This window comes from Photinus pyralis, unplaced genomic scaffold (assembly GCF_008802855.1).
Source record: "Photinus pyralis isolate 1611_PpyrPB1 unplaced genomic scaffold, Ppyr1.3 Ppyr1.4_LG8, whole genome shotgun sequence".
Taxonomy (NCBI): domain Eukaryota; kingdom Metazoa; phylum Arthropoda; class Insecta; order Coleoptera; family Lampyridae; genus Photinus; species Photinus pyralis.
In genome coordinates this window covers 7,250,893-7,265,730 of record NW_022170819.1, presented here as the reverse complement: position 1 = coordinate 7,265,730, position 14,838 = coordinate 7,250,893, and the positions used below count along the sequence as shown (strand labels likewise).

General features: G+C 39.6%; 5 protein-coding genes across 5 annotated transcripts; 3 read left to right on the top strand and 2 right to left on the bottom strand.

Moving 5' to 3' along the window:
- On the top strand, positions 1 to 6,572 carry LOC116178007 (mediator of RNA polymerase II transcription subunit 24). Its single transcript, XM_031497237.1, has 3 exons — positions 1 to 597; positions 647 to 2,448; positions 6,172 to 6,572. Exons 1-3 carry the CDS (start codon positions 66 to 68, stop codon positions 6,547 to 6,549), a joined length of 2,712 nt encoding a protein of 903 aa, XP_031353097.1. The 5' UTR covers positions 1 to 65; the 3' UTR covers positions 6,550 to 6,572.
- LOC116178009 (folliculin) lies at positions 6,550 to 7,775 on the bottom strand. Its single transcript, XM_031497238.1, has 2 exons — positions 7,488 to 7,775; positions 6,550 to 7,442 (listed from the first exon to the last, which is right to left on the bottom strand). Exons 1-2 carry the CDS (start codon positions 7,749 to 7,751, stop codon positions 6,555 to 6,557), a joined length of 1,152 nt encoding a protein of 383 aa, XP_031353098.1. The 5' UTR covers positions 7,752 to 7,775; the 3' UTR covers positions 6,550 to 6,554.
- On the top strand, positions 7,740 to 8,670 carry LOC116178011 (ribosome biogenesis protein TSR3 homolog). The gene is made up of 3 exons (XM_031497240.1): positions 7,740 to 7,915; positions 7,963 to 8,520; positions 8,569 to 8,670. The coding sequence occupies exons 1-3, from the start codon at positions 7,876 to 7,878 to the stop codon at positions 8,616 to 8,618; spliced, it is 648 nt and encodes a 215-aa protein (XP_031353100.1). The 5' UTR covers positions 7,740 to 7,875; the 3' UTR covers positions 8,619 to 8,670.
- Positions 8,671 to 9,005: 335 nt separating this feature from the next.
- Positions 9,006 to 10,282, bottom strand: LOC116178010 (p21-activated protein kinase-interacting protein 1-like). Its single transcript, XM_031497239.1, has 2 exons — positions 10,087 to 10,282; positions 9,006 to 10,041 (listed from the first exon to the last, which is right to left on the bottom strand). The coding sequence occupies exons 1-2, from the start codon at positions 10,171 to 10,173 to the stop codon at positions 9,064 to 9,066; spliced, it is 1,065 nt and encodes a 354-aa protein (XP_031353099.1). The 5' UTR covers positions 10,174 to 10,282; the 3' UTR covers positions 9,006 to 9,063.
- A 2,056-nt stretch (positions 10,283 to 12,338) lies between these two features.
- Positions 12,339 to 14,803, top strand: LOC116179086 (WD repeat-containing protein 13-like). The gene is made up of 8 exons (XM_031498795.1): positions 12,339 to 12,487; positions 12,535 to 12,701; positions 12,747 to 12,908; positions 13,021 to 13,174; positions 13,222 to 13,388; positions 13,440 to 13,756; positions 13,801 to 13,919; positions 13,965 to 14,803. The coding sequence occupies exons 1-8, from the start codon at positions 12,406 to 12,408 to the stop codon at positions 14,153 to 14,155; spliced, it is 1,359 nt and encodes a 452-aa protein (XP_031354655.1). The 5' UTR covers positions 12,339 to 12,405; the 3' UTR covers positions 14,156 to 14,803.
- Positions 14,804 to 14,838: the final 35 nt, after the last annotated feature.

The window sequence follows — 14,838 nt, the reverse complement described above, 5'->3', positions numbered from 1 at the left end:
TCAAATTGTAGGTTATGAAACGTATTTAAAATGTACATTTTGTTTATGATTTATTTTAATTAAAAATGGAATCAAACACCAGCAAGACGAGCTCGTTGCAGGCTCTACTTTTAAGAGCGTGGCGTGAAAGGTGGACCGATCTACAATGGGGCATTAACATCAAAACGATACTGCCCCGAGGAGTTAGTGGTGATGTGTACAATTTGGCCGATTGCATCCTTCAACAGGCAGTTGTCGGTTCAGGGGCCAATCAACTCGCTCTCAGCTACCTTAAGCATTCACTAAGTGTTCAACTAGTTTCCCATGCCGCAGTATTACAACATATCAGTCAGTACTCGCAGTTACAAAAGACACATTGCGTGTATAGCCTGTTGGAGTTTTTGGAAGGGGTGTTTCCTGGCATAACTTATTGCGGTAAGGCCGAGGAGACGGCCCTCGCCACCGCGTTGCTGTCCATTGCGTCCTGGTTGTTGCAGGTGTTATTAAATTGCTATTCGACTCCGCAACTCTTAGAAAAGGCCAATTCGCTTATCAAGACACTGCTTCAGTCCGAATTTTACATTGCCATGATGTGCTTATCACGTTACAGTGAATCAGGTTAGTACGTAATTGCCACAGTTTCAAATGAATCGTCAATTACTTCCAGAGTTGTTTTGTGACGTCACGAAAAAATGCGAGGAGGTCGAAGCGTGCCTAGCCGACAAGGAGGAAATACTCGAATCTGTGCGTCTGTTAAAAAAGTTGGACGTCGCCAGTTTGCCGCTACCACCGAAGTCCGACAACGGTCCCGGCTGTCTCGTTCAAGCGTGGATGGCGATTCAGCTCGTACAACAGCCCGGGAGTCCCACTCAAGTATTAGTCCGCCAGTTGCGCCTTATACAACGTTTAAAAGGATACACCGACGCGCGTCTTTACTCGGAATTAATGAGGGCCAGCTTACTTTCGTTGCAAAACGTCAGTCAGACACCTCACGAAAGCCAGTGGGGCGCGTTTGCATTTTTAAAAGTTCCGCATGTCATAGCGGCGATGGTCGACAAGGCGAACTGCTTGCCCGTGGTTTCAGCGATTGAACTCCTCTTACAGCACGCGCCCCTAATCGACACTATGGACGCACGTTGCTCGTGTTCGTGCCTCGAATGTCTACTGGGCGAACTCGAGAAGGCACGTTTGCTAACCGATATCCAAGTCGAGATGTTTATACAAAGACGGGACGTGCCCAAGTCGATCAAGCTCGATACGGCCCCCGCGACAACCGGGATTCCCAAAGTAATCATTTGCGCCGAACCTACACTGACGGGCATCGTGAAAACGTTATCGACGGACTACCACCAGGAAGCGCTACTGGGCATGCTTCACCAGGTGTTAACCGGGAAAAGTTTCGAGTTGATACTGGCCGTAGCCACCGTTGAAGGACAGTTACGGACTTTAGCGACGCGTTTAATTCGGTTTAATGAGTGCTCGAAAATGGGAGGCGACAAGGCGAAGGCGCAATTATTCGACATTAGCTTCCTTATGTTGGTCTCGATCGTACAGAATTACGGGGCGGAAACGGTCTTGGAACCCGGCGGTGATTCGACGCTGGAACAGTGGGTTAGGGAGTGTATGGTGGAAGTGAATCGGCCGAAGCCTCCCGAGCAGCTGTTGCGGTTATCGGATCCGATTTTCGTCGATTCACTGTTGCAGCAGTTTAATGTGGGCGAATCCGACTTTAAAAGCCCGGTGAAGTGGCAGGAAGTTTTGTTTAATATGGCCGGGGTAATGAAGGAGGTACTGGTCGCTTGGGAGCAAGGTGCGTTGGCACCGGCCGACGTAAAACGTATTTTAGATGCGGTTCGCGGACGAATGTGCTGTCTACCCGTGGCCGCGGCCGCTTGGCTTTGCGCCTACATGCGAACTGCACCTCAAGACACAATCCTGAAACCGGTCAACATGGTTCAGCAATTACTATCGCCTCCGATTGCCGAAGACGACAGTCTCAGGGAGCGTTGGCAGCTGTCCTGCGAGATAATACGTAAAATGCAAAGGGACCTGCAACTGCCGCTTCAGGCAAAAAGCGTCGGGAATATGGTGTTTCGTCAGCCGGCCACCGAGCAACTTCACAACGCCTGGCTGAAGGCAATTTCTAGGGGATGGCTCGATCATAATTCCGGAAGAAACATGCAGTGTCTCTTGGAAATGGCCGGAGCGAGGTGGATGGTTGCCGCGATTGTTCAGGAATTACTACAGCTACGCGATCGCGATGAACTAGAACGTGGTGTCGATTTAGCGCTGGCAATCTTTCAACTTGACATTGAGGCGTGCGCTCGAGATCTACTGTCACATGTTTTACCTCAGCAGTTACACAACAGTCTGCAGTCCGATACGTTGATAGAACCACAACTTTCTGCTTTGGCTCGCTTGGCCAGTTATGTCACATATTCTGCTTGTGATCTATCGGTGAAAAGTGAGGTAAGATAAACAAAATTATTGGGTAAATCGGTCATGAAGAATCGTTGGAAAATATTTTCAAGTTCTAAAAATGACCACCAGCGGGCGTAACTGCCATTTTAAATTCTAAGATTGAATTTTCTTTAAATTTCGCATAATAAACTAAACATTCTTTTTTCACATTTTTAAAGAGGACCAGTTTATCTATCATTTTCGTAAAAACAAAAACAAAGATGGTGTGGGGCGTTCAATTGTTTTTGCAATAACCTGCTGTAACTTCTTAACCATTTGACCGATTTTAACAAATTTTGTATGGTTGAAAAGAGCATTCCTTGGGAAACAAGAATTAAGAATATAGTTAATTTCGTTGAATCCTTGCCTGCCGGGGGGCTTGACACTATGATCCAAAATCCTCAAAAATTCAAAAAACTGCACTTTCTGAGTGTAAACACAGCAGAATAATTTACAAATTACGGCTGTTATTATTTTATAATGCATCGTATTTCATTTGTTTAATTTTCCAAGGCCTACCTAAGAGTGGTGCTTTTCTTTCGCGCCATCGACAAATACCGGAAATATATAAAAAGTAAATTTAAGATACAAGTTAAGCATTTTTATTAATTAATTAATTATTAATTAATATTTGAACCTTTCTTAAATGTTTTAATTCATTTTGAATTTTTTTTAATCACTTGTGTTTTCCCCTCGATTTTCCCTATCTATTGCGATTACGTTATACAGTGTGTCCCAGATCGGGTGGGATTGCATGGGTAACTTGCTTATTATTAAAGATAGAGAATTGGTTAAATGGACAATGTTTTGCGGTTTTAGATGCTTATTTAATATTTCCTTGTGGAAATTCAAAATGTCGAATAGGTTCGACGTAAATAAAAAAAAACTAAAATTGGTCATTTCCTTTAATGTCTTATATCATCGAAAGTATGAGAGATATAAAAAAAAGTGTTATATAAAAGTTACTGTCTTTGATACGCCTAATTTAGAATTGATGACAAACCAAATTTCAAGATGGCTACCTTTGAGGAACACTCACCAACTTCCTAAAGTTAAATAGGCGCCATATTGGATTTTTAGATTATTTGATAGATTTTTGAATTCTCTTTTCAACTAGCTATCATAGCATAAGATTGAAAATAAGATACCAGTTATATCAACGGTTTTTGTATTTTAATCATAAGTAGGCTATGAAAATAATTACATCACATGTTTAAAATCTGGCCATTATTAGTGAAACACACTTCAAGACTGTTTGCTTTAGGCAACGTGTCGCCTCACGTGTTGCCGTTGATACTATAACACGCCTTTAGAACGGCTTCGCGCAGTTGTGTTATTATTACCTATTAGTTTAGTAGCTACGAGTACTTCCATATACTTTATTCTTTAATGTACAATGTACACAATTTGTGAATTGTGACCTGGACAACCAGCTCAATTGTTGGTAGGTAGGTACCATAAACCAACCCTTTCTGCGAAACATACGTTGTCTGGAAAATCCTTTAAGGAAGTTTATTGGAGAATTTGTAATTAATGGTGAGTAGTTATTAAAGTTCCATCGAAGATTACTGGTTCAATTACATGACTTTCCATAATGCCATATAATACATTAATTTAAAATCTTAAATGATTTTGGCGTGAAACTCATCTAGGCTTTCCTGTGACGAGTAGTGTTCATTATGTCGATTTGAACACTCCACAGAAAAATAAGATTCATCTGTCCATATACTCAAACTGGTAAAACTGTGAGTTTCGATATTCTTACGGATAAACCACCTACATAATGTGACCTGGGACAATATCAATGGTAATACATTGTGTAAAGTAAATCGATTATCAAAGTGTCTTGAAATGTGTTTAACTGGATAATGGTATGGCATTTTTTCGAGGGGATAGTCTGTAGTTATACCAACATTTTGTAGGTATATGAGTATCGATAATATGATAGTCAATAAGTGACGTCATAAAAGTCAAAATTTTTCTACGCCTACTTATATAAAATTTTGGAGGGAGTAACGCCCCAACTCCTCTCCCATGAGTGCGCCCCTGATATTTTAAACATCTGATGTAATTACTTTCATCGTTTTGTTGCCTCGAATAGATTTTGTTTTGTTTTTTTTAAACTCATCATAGCCTACTTGATTGAAATACAAAAACCGTTGATATAACTGGTATCTTATTTTCAATCTTATGCTATGATAGCTCGTTGAAAAGAGAATTCAAAAATCTATCAAATAATCTAAAAATCCAATATGACGCCTATTTAACTTTAGGAAGTTGGTGAATGTTCCTCAAAGGTAGCCATCTTAAATTTATTTTTGATATCATTTCTAAATTAGGCGCATTAAAGTCAGTAACTCTTATATAAAACTTTTTTTATATCTCTTGTACTTTCGATGATATAAGGCATTAAAGGAAATGATAAATTTTAGTTTTTTTGAATTTACGTCGAACCTATTCGACATTTTGAATTTCCACAAGGAAATTTTAAATAAGCATCTAAAACTGCAAAACATTGTCCATTTAACCAATTCTCTATCTTTCATAAGAAGAAAGTTACCCATACAATCCCACCCGATCTGGGACGCACTGTATATTAAAAAAGAAAATGTTAATATGCTATCTTTTTAAATTAAAGTAGACAGGGTCTTCTATTTGTTTTGCGGACATCGTTTATGTAACCTATTTTGAAAACGGCAGATTACCCAGCAAGTAATTTTGTAATAAACATTTTTTCGTGTCTCTTTTCATTCTGATTGACTATTTTTGATTTTCCCTTGTATCTCTAAGCGAGCGAATGGTTTCAAATTTTGATTGTGCCATTTTTTAACATTGGCCCAAAAAGAGCACATGCCACTTAATTTGTCTTTTGGTATGTGTGATTTGAGTGGGCCACCCCCCATATTAGATTTATCAGATTGTATAGAACTTGTTCCATTGAAATACTCTTCTTTTTAGCACATTTCCACAAACATAAAAACATGTACTATTGTGGCCACTTTGTCCGTCTCTAGTTCTTCCACTTTTTTCGCTATTTGGTTCGTTATGCTGTCAATGTTTGCACCAAGAAAGGAATTTTTTCTGTACCGTTTACGAAAAAAGTTATGGTAAAAAACCCATTTTTTTTCATATATGCATTATGTACCATAATTTAACAATTTTATTATGCCGTTTATGAACGATCCTCGAGATTGTATTTTATTGCTGTCTGTCTGTATGTCCGTCTGTCAGTGTATCTGTTTGTCCGTCCGTATGCACAATAGCTTTTGTATTTGCGCAATCCATGTTTTTATTTGTTAAATATTTAAATGAAACTTTGTATGTAGGTTGTAGATATGTAGATGGCGACCTCGACTAAAAGTAAAACTAGTGCAGAGTCAAAAAATATGTTGGGCGCATCCGCAATCGGATTTTTTTTATTTGTCAAGTTATTTAAATGAAATTTTGTATGTAGGCACGTCGAATAAAGGTGTTAATGCCAAATCAAATAATTTGTTTTGCGCATGCATGTTTTAGGGTAGGATTTTTTTGAAGCAGCAACGTCAAAAATGGATTGCACATGTGCAACACTAACTTTCTTATTTGTGACCGGATTTTTACGTAATTTTAAGTTTAATAAGTTTGCTTGCATCTTACAGTATGGGAAATGAATGCGATTGTAATGCGCCGTAATGTATTGCATTTAACTTTTTGTAAATTTAATCCATCTCACACTCCCCTTTATACTTTCAGGAAGTAGTTCCACCACCCGCCAAGTTTCCTCGTTTACTAGAAAGCAGCGGTTCGGATTCGATTACAGTACCGCTCCGCCATTTACTTACCGCACTAGAAGGTACAGTACAAGATGGCCAAATAACTCAACAAACCTACTTCGCATTCCAATTATTATTTTACCTCGTCGACGTGCGTTCGAATAGCACGCCGCTAATTTTAGCAGCCATACCTCCGGCGCTAATAGCCGATCTTTTAAGAACGCTACCGGAATTATTTAATTCGCCACTTCTACTACATTTACATGATGTAAGCACGCAATCGGGAAGGACAAATATGGCAAAAGATCTTTGTATGTTACGAAATTATCAATTAAGAAAGAACGTTTATACATCTTAATTAAACTATTTATTTAAGGATAATTGTGTCAGCCAATAATTTATTAGGGGCATATCGTGACTTTGTACACCTAAGGCTTGGAGTAACTGAGGGTTGGTGCCTTTACTCCAATGTATCGATTGTGCAATATGCAACCACTTCAAAACTATTCCATTTATGTAAGGTACAAGAGCACTGTCCGGCAACTGTTCATTTTTTAGGCCCTTTTCAGCTACAACCACTAAGGTGGGCATTCGCGGAGGAAGCTGACCTGACCATTCAGCCACCCATGCACCATCGTTTCTTAAACGACAAACAGGTGCACTATGTAGTGGTGTAAAATTAACCGGCAGTAAAATTTTGAAACCGTCCTCAACAAGAGAATTGTCAATTTCCATTCGGTAACCGGTCACAGTGCAGAAGCATGCCACGTGAAATACACTCTCCTCCCATTCCATTGCTAACTTCCGAAGAACGGAAGGCGAACGAAATGGAGGCAACGGTAGACCTACGCTCGGTTTCTCAACCACGGTCTCACAGCTCAACATCCACGTGAACCACAAGTGAATATGACCAAAGACTGCAGGTCGCCCAGTTAATTGTGACAAAGATCTCGCCGAATTCCTCGATAATCCCTGTGCCTGTCTCAACGCACGTTGGGGACGTTGCGCTTGCTCCTCGCCATTTACTGCGTCGGCTTGTGTTTGTAACTCCTTCACGACCTCCTTCATGTTCTTCACTAGCATTGGCCAGGAGTTGAGGAGGTGAATTTTGTCTTTCATTAACATAATTATACTGTACTTTCTATAAAATCCTCTGGCTAACGAGTCTCTTAAGGTAAACGTGTGACTGATGACGTGACCTCTCTCATTGTCACCAAAGTATAATGTACCTCCTTCTTTACTGGTCTCCTCCTACAAGCACTCGTCTAGTCATTGAATACATGGCGAGTCACATACCTCACAGCTTAAGCTGCGCACGGCTGCCTGTTTTAATAAAAACGCGAGATCTTGCTGTTGGGGAGTTCGTGTCGTTACGTAAGTTGTTTTGTCGTCTCTGCTGACCAGGGCTTGACTAAGATCTATCGATTGGCATGCTTCGCACCAGGTAACCGTAAGGGTGTGAGGTGTCTGTAGAGGTTCGCCCTTACTTCTTTGGGTGCAGAGTATCACACAAGGGCCGTGTGTTTCGCAAAAATGGCACAAAGCTAATATACCGTCCATAATTAATTGTCTAATTTATTTCAACATAACCTCACTTGTTTGTCAACATAACCTAATTTTCATTTTCAAAAAAGTCTCATTCCCAAGTTCCACTTTATGATCCAGTTGCGGGTACCAAAAGAGAATGGATTCGAACACACACGAAAGCGATGCATCATCTTCAGGTGGCCTAAAAGTTCACCACAACAAATCACTTACATTAAAGTTACAGAGGACGATAATGAGATCGTGGCAACCTTTCCAGTTGCGATGTGGGACTTCAACCAGTGCGATCCTCGAAAGTGTTCCGGTAGAAAACTGGCACGTTTACGTCTGGTTAAAAATCTCAAAATCAAACAACGATTCCCGGGCATTGTCCTCACCCCGACCGCCACCAAATGCCTAAGCCCCGATGACAAAGAAATAATGCTCGGCAAAGGTCTGGCGGTGGTGGATTGCTCTTGGGCTCGCATCGACGAGACTCCACTCGCCGCACTGAACCCGAAATACGGACGATTACTTCCCTTTCTAGTTGCCGCCAATCCGATTAATTACGGAAGACCGTGCCAGTTGAGCTGTGTGGAGGCATTGTCCGCTGCGATGTATATTGTGGGACTAAAAGAATTGGCTCGGAGTTATCTGTCGAAGTTTTCGTGGGGCCATTCCTTTTGCGAATTAAACGATGAAATACTGAATAGGTATGCCGCCTGTAGTAATAGCCAAGAAATTTTATCAACGCAACAGGACTATATTTTAAAAGAGCAGCAACAGCAGGAAAAAGATCGCAATGGTATGAGGGGTAACGAACGTGAATAGTTTATAACTTTGCCTATTACAGCTTTACCAGATTATCCTCCTTCAGATACATCGTCAGATGAAGAATGCTAGTATAGGTGCACTGTATATAGACACAGCAATAATTATATAAAAGATAAGTAAACGTATTTCCTTCATCTGTGGAGATGGAGAAAGGGTTTCCACGCAGCTGGCTACATTGGAAAGCGCTTTAGAAGTCAACTGTTTTATAGGAGTGGGTGAATTAAATTCTTTTTAGACCTTTTCCTCCTGCTTCCCCTCTAAGCTTTCCACATGATAGTCAAATTCTCAAAATACGGTCTTACACTTATTAAAGAGTATGAGCGTAATTGAAGAAGAGAGGGGAGGTGTACCAATCTCTTTCAGAAAATGGTTTAAAAAGCTCTGGAAATGCACTAAGAGTGCTCTGATTTGCTGATGTTTTTCAACAATTGTTTTAGTACCCACTAAAAACAAAGATTTAAAAAAATGTGTATATAATTAAGATAATGTTAACAATTTAATTACAGATACGATATTAATTTTTAGATTTCTTCTTTTTTTTCTTCTTTGGTACTTCTTCAGTATCTGAATCATGTTCAACTGTTACTTTCCCTCGTGCCACTTGAACAGGCGCGACTATAACTTCTGATGTTTCCGACTCTGATTCTGACACAGACTCACCGTCATCTTCAACTGTTATAGCGCAAAGACTTGTAATTCTGCAACCAGTATTAACTTCCGATACCATTTTGAAGTCGTCATTCCATATCTTGAAATCACCTTTACTTGCCGCTGTTACAACGAGGTCTCCAATTTGTGCCATACATTTGACACGAGTTGTATGAGCCTCGCGCACATTTACTTCCCCCGTTTCCGAGTTAACTGTGGCGATTTTCCCATTCTCATAGCCCACCAAGAAGACTTCATTTTCGAGCCACAATGCGCAAATAACCTTACAATCATGCTCGATCGTGTTCAACACGCCCCCCTTCTCGATGCTCCACACTTCTGTATATCGACCTCCCGACAACAGAAACCGCACCCCGCAAGGTGCCCAAGTAATACGATCTACGCTTTTGGGATCTTTACTTTTCGTAGTTAAATTGATGACGTACGCCTGTCTGCCTTTAACGAGATTCCACGTGCATAACGTATGATTTCCGCCTAATGTTAGAGCTAGTTTTCCACTTGGATGGACCGCAATGTCTAAAATAGGAGAGCCCTTGTGCGCCTTTTCCCACACTTTCTCCAACTGCCAGCTGCCGACTCGTACAATTGCCAACACGCCGTTATTGCAGCCGCTAAGTAAGTGTGTGTGCTCGGGCGTGAACGCTAAGCAGTTAACTGTCGCACTGTGGTGCGTTAAGGGATGTTTTTCTGTGCGATGTTGAAGATCGTATATGACGATGCGATCGTCGGCTCCGCCTGATGCTAGATATCGTCCGGATGTGCAAATACTTCTAATGCTGGCACAGTGACTGTGAGTTGCAAAGGTTTGCTGAGTACTTTCATTCTAAAAGAGTGCGCTTCAGTATTTGGTGTTAAATTACGAACAAACCTTCAGAGAACATCTGTATCCCAATAAATACTCTTCATAAGTGCCTAGTATGACTTCTACTGAGCTGGTAGCTTCATTCATCGTCATTCTTCACATAAATGGTTTAAAAACGAAAACGTGAGGTAAAAGAGAATTTTGAGGTTAGAAACCAACAAAATTAATAGACATTTGACACTGCGTTGTTGCCACATTGTGCAAGTGCGTGGAAATAGGCATGTACAGGGTGATGTACCACTTTAAAAATACCATCACAAATCGAATCATGTTTAAAGGTACCTTTACACTATCATACTTCTCATGTGATTTGTCATATGATAAGTAACAAGCATTTAGATTTGTGTTTACACTATACTATTTTTGGTATTATGGCTGTCATAAGACAAATCATAAGGAAATAATATGGAAATAATACGTAAATCGTGGAATAGGGATGTTTCTATTTCTGCATGACAAATGACATGACTTATTTTAAATACCCAAGTGATCCCGCCCTTTTATGGTTACTTTTCGCATTTTGCTGTTGTACTTATCTGAAAAAGCTGAATACTTGAGTAAACCAGTAAACTTTTGATTATATCATTGATTATAGGTGTGTATAATCAATGATTATAGGTATATTAGTTACTAATGAAAGAATAAATTACATAAACAATAAATCGAGCAATAAATATTTACGAGTATATTGGTATTTGGTTGTCTGGTTGTAGTGGTGTTTTCAGACACACATTGTCAAATAGTGTCTTGATTGGTAATTAACCCTTCAAATGTTTGGGGTAATCTTTCAAATAAGGGTACACTCATCCTTAATGTCGACCAAGGGGACGACTCTGTTTGCTTTGTTAATGAAACGCATAACGGAGAAATTATTTTTAAAATAATTGTTAAACTTTTTTCGTTAAAAATGTACTATGATTTTTGAGGCACTTTAGAAGTTCACCTATTTGTGCTTTACAGGTGATTTTTTGAGTTCTAAGTTAGCCTGAAGGTACTTTTTTGTTGAATACTTATTGTGATAATTAGCGATTTATTTTAATACAGAAGTTAACCGCACAAAATTGCTTATTTGCCAATTTATTTAAAATTTTGCGGGATCCCGCAAATACCGGGTTCCCGCGGGATTAACATCTAACGATCCCGCAAATACCGGGATTGAGATTTTGCTGCGGGATTGCATTCCCTAGCTGTAACTTTTGAACTAGTAGCCCAATCTTGGAACTGTTTGAAATTATGGATTCTACAGGCCACGTTCTATAAGAAAAATTTTTTTCCGGGTCGATCTGAGACAATTTTTTTTTCGGGGCAAAAAAAAGGCAGTGTATAACCTTCCTTTTTTACCAAAAATCGACTGCACCAAAATTTCTCGGGAAAACACTTTTTCTTATTAATTTTGGTGCGTAGAATCCAAAACAATTCGTACTTTTTCGATCAGACTTCTCAATCAAAAGTTATAGACTAGAAACCAATTTCGAAAGAAAATTCAAAGGGCTGTAACTTTTGAACTATTATAGTAGCCCAATCTTGGAACTTGGAACATTTTAATTTAGAGAAGTTATATAGGTTTCGTAACTTCTTGTATTAAAGTCATATGAAAAACCTGTCAAGTGTAAAGTAAAACATTAAAACTCATACGAAAAATATGTTGGTAGTAAATATCATATAACATATCATATAAAAAATCATGTGAGATATATTATAGTGTAAAGGTACCTTAAAAGATATGGATATGTCCTAAAAACCTTTACGATTATGGTGGAAGTTGTTCTTAAAAACATCGTAGAATTTTGAAAGTGTTAAAATTGCTCTTCAAAGCCTTTTAATTGCTTTGAAAATCACTTAAGGATTGAAATATAAGGGTTAAAAGGGACTGCCTTTTAAAGCTTTTGACTGCTTCCAGGGACCCCTTTGATTTTTTTATTTAGCACGTTGTTATATCACTTATATAGGTTTCCCCTTAAAAGCTATAAAAGCCAAAACAACGACTAAAATGGCTTTACAATACTTGGTAATTTTGTACACCTTCTTCACTATCACGAACACGCTTTTCTTCAGACATGGGACCATTTTTTGTTGGGTTTTATTAGGGAAAGAATGTATTTTGATTCCCTCGCACGCAAATTTTGTTTCAACATATATTGTGGCACCCTGTACATAATGAAAGGAAGAAGCCACAGGGGACCACAACGGAAGAAAGCCATTAACCTTAACTATAAATACAAAAGACCTCGACAGTTTGGGCAAAAATCCAAAAAATTTTGTGCTATACCTGGAACAGGTAGCCCCAAGAGGACACTGTGCAGGTAGAATGAATCTATATTAAAAATGGCAAGGCCACTACAGCAACAGGCTTTCGCCTTAGATGCCCGTTTCAACGCCCATCGGGCACCTAGCAATCCGAACTTTAGTAAGTCAACTCTCACTTGACGTTCTCTACCTATCACATGCTTGCAGGAACCCTTTACATTCGACGGCGAAGTCAACTGCTGCGAGACACCGAGCGAAATCCCGAAAGCTGGAAACAGTACTTACGTGTACGAACCCAGCTATTGCAACAAAGGTATGGGTGCTCTCTCGAACCCGGTACTACCTCGACTGCCCTCTCAAGAACAGTTAGCAAGGTGAGTGATGAAAGTGCGAGTTTTTTCTAAATGTAAGTGTTGCAGGCGAGCATTCAGAGCGAAGTTTCCCCTTTGACTAGGAATGTGCAAGTGACTGAGGGTAGTGTTGTGCCGACCAATCAGGCTGAAGCCTCAAGAGCGATGGTTGGCGGTACTACAATTGCTGAGAACTATGCTTTTGTCGGGGTCCATCACATATTCGATCAGGTATAATTCTATTAGAGTTTGTGGGTGTTGCAAGGACTTTTCTCTAGAATTTGAAAGTCATGCAACAGCTCTGAATTCTATTACCCATTTTGTTCACCACACTTTTCGGTAGCACTCAGAAGCGGTCACGATGGTAAAATTCGCGAATAACGACCGGTCACGTTTGTGTTGCTCGTCACTCGATACCACTTTGTCGATTTGCTGCGTCGATACTAAGCCCCCGTCTGTTATATCTGTACTGAGAGGTCACAACAAGGCTGTAACAGGTGGGTGTGTACGATTTGAAACTTTTGACGGTGAAGGGTTGTTTAAGGATTTGATTGGTCGGCGAACAACGACTTGATTGCAAGCTCGTCTTTGGATGGTACTATTAAAGTGTGGAATGTCGTTAAAAATGTTTGCTTGCGCACCATTAGCGACCCGACAAATGCCCCTTTGCTTTGCTGCCTATATAATCCCATAAACAACAATCTGCTCATTGTAAGTATACTGGGTAAGCACTAAAGGCGCTTCATTGCACATTTTTTTAAGACTGGTAACGGTAGAGGTGAAGTTTGCATAGCAAACGTTTCAACGGGACTATTTATGAAGAATTCCTGTAAAATTGGTGGAAATATACTGAGCCTGACTTCGGATACCAACGGACAAATTGTTTGGGTCGGGAATGATAAAGGCGAAATAGCTTCCCTATTGTGCGATATAAGTGGAAATTTATGTCGCACTCGTCGACTAACACTGAGCACTTCAAACACGATCACCAGCATCACCTATCGAGCTTGGATAAGTCGGGAGGCTCACGATCCGATGCTGCTGGTCAATTGTACCGATAGCACTGTGTGTTTATTTAGGTAGAAACTTACTAACGCTACCTACCCTAATGCGATTTTTACAGGGTGATCGATCACGAAGGCGGTTTGCAGCTGAAGCGCAAATTTCAAAATAGGCACCAAAGGCATTTTGTGAAGTCTATATTCTGTCCAATTATGTCTTTCAGGCAGGGTGCTTGTATTGGTAGGTGACCGCTTAGAGTTAGATGACTTAATATCGTTTGTTTAGTTACAGGAAGCGAGGACAGCTGTGTCTATTTTCTTGATATTGAGAAACCGGTCAGTCGGGCCTGTGTAAACACGTTGCAAGGGCATGCAAGTCCAGTTTTGGGAGTCACTTTTAATTATGACGAATCCTTGTTGGCTACATGTGATTTGGAAGGTCTTGTGATTGTTTGGAAGAGAGCAGCTGGCTCATAAATTTTTATATTTTGATTTATTTATATCGCTTTTATACTCTTTAATATATATATTTACTTAACAAATGCTACCATTGAGTTTCTACTCTGCAGCATTTAATTTATAACTATCCAGCTTTCTGGCCACCGATTGTTGAAAATTATCTATCTATTTATCTATCTAAAATGTACAGGGTTGTCCAAATTGGACATTTTTGTATTGACACACCCTTTATTTTAAGATATAGAACAAAAAATGGACCTAGATGTTTGGAGCTCAATTAAGTTAAAGAGACAATCACTGGTGCACTTAGCGACCAAACGATTAGAGATAGATGAAGTCTGTTTATGCCAGTGATTGACAACCTAGGTCCATTGTTGTCTATCTCTTAAAATAAAGGATGTCATAATAAAGTGTCCAATTTGGACCACCCTATACAGGCCATTCATTCGCATTTGTGTTACAAAAAAATCATTTGAAAGTCAATGAAATTCTTTCTATGATGATCCTATACCAAAGAGTACCTGCACTTTTTGCTTATACTTCTAAGCTAATTTTTTTCCGATTCTAGCAAACCACCCGGCTTATACTTTCCTTTCCAGACAGACAGACAGAATTCTTCTAGTTCATATGTATAATTATGTTAAATAAAATGACGAATGTAAAATGGTTTTGTGTTTACATTAGCTTTAAACACTTAATTT

Excerpts from the sequence above, each read along its gene's own strand:
- LOC116178007 (XM_031497237.1), top strand. The coding sequence starts at position 66 with ATGGAATCAAACACCAGCAAGACGAGCTCGTTGCAGGCTCTACTTTTA. Across the intron at positions 598-646 it reads ATCACGTTACAGTGAATCAG|AGTTGTTTTGTGACGTCACG; the intron begins GTTAGTACGTAA and ends AATTACTTCCAG. Across the intron at positions 2,449-6,171 it reads ATCTATCGGTGAAAAGTGAG|GAAGTAGTTCCACCACCCGC; the intron begins GTAAGATAAACA and ends TTATACTTTCAG.
- LOC116179086 (XM_031498795.1), top strand. The coding sequence starts at position 12,406 with ATGGCAAGGCCACTACAGCAACAGGCTTTCGCCTTAGATGCCCGTTTC. Across the intron at positions 12,909-13,020 it reads TCCATCACATATTCGATCAG|CACTCAGAAGCGGTCACGAT; the intron begins GTATAATTCTAT and ends ACTTTTCGGTAG. Across the intron at positions 13,920-13,964 it reads CAGGCAGGGTGCTTGTATTG|TTACAGGAAGCGAGGACAGC; the intron begins GTAGGTGACCGC and ends TCGTTTGTTTAG.
- LOC116178010 (XM_031497239.1), bottom strand. The coding sequence starts at position 10,173 with ATGACGATGAATGAAGCTACCAGCTCAGTAGAAGTCATACTAGGCACT. Across the intron at positions 10,042-10,086 it reads GATACAGATGTTCTCTGAAG|AATGAAAGTACTCAGCAAAC; the intron begins GTTTGTTCGTAA and ends GCACTCTTTTAG.
- LOC116178009 (XM_031497238.1), bottom strand. The coding sequence starts at position 7,751 with ATGGACGGTATATTAGCTTTGTGCCATTTTTGCGAAACACACGGCCCT. Across the intron at positions 7,443-7,487 it reads TGCGCAGCTTAAGCTGTGAG|GAGGAGACCAGTAAAGAAGG; the intron begins GTATGTGACTCG and ends GAGTGCTTGTAG.
- LOC116178011 (XM_031497240.1), top strand. The coding sequence starts at position 7,876 with ATGGATTCGAACACACACGAAAGCGATGCATCATCTTCAG. Across the intron at positions 7,916-7,962 it reads AAGCGATGCATCATCTTCAG|AGGACGATAATGAGATCGTG; the intron begins GTGGCCTAAAAG and ends TTAAAGTTACAG. Across the intron at positions 8,521-8,568 it reads GCAGGAAAAAGATCGCAATG|CTTTACCAGATTATCCTCCT; the intron begins GTATGAGGGGTA and ends TGCCTATTACAG.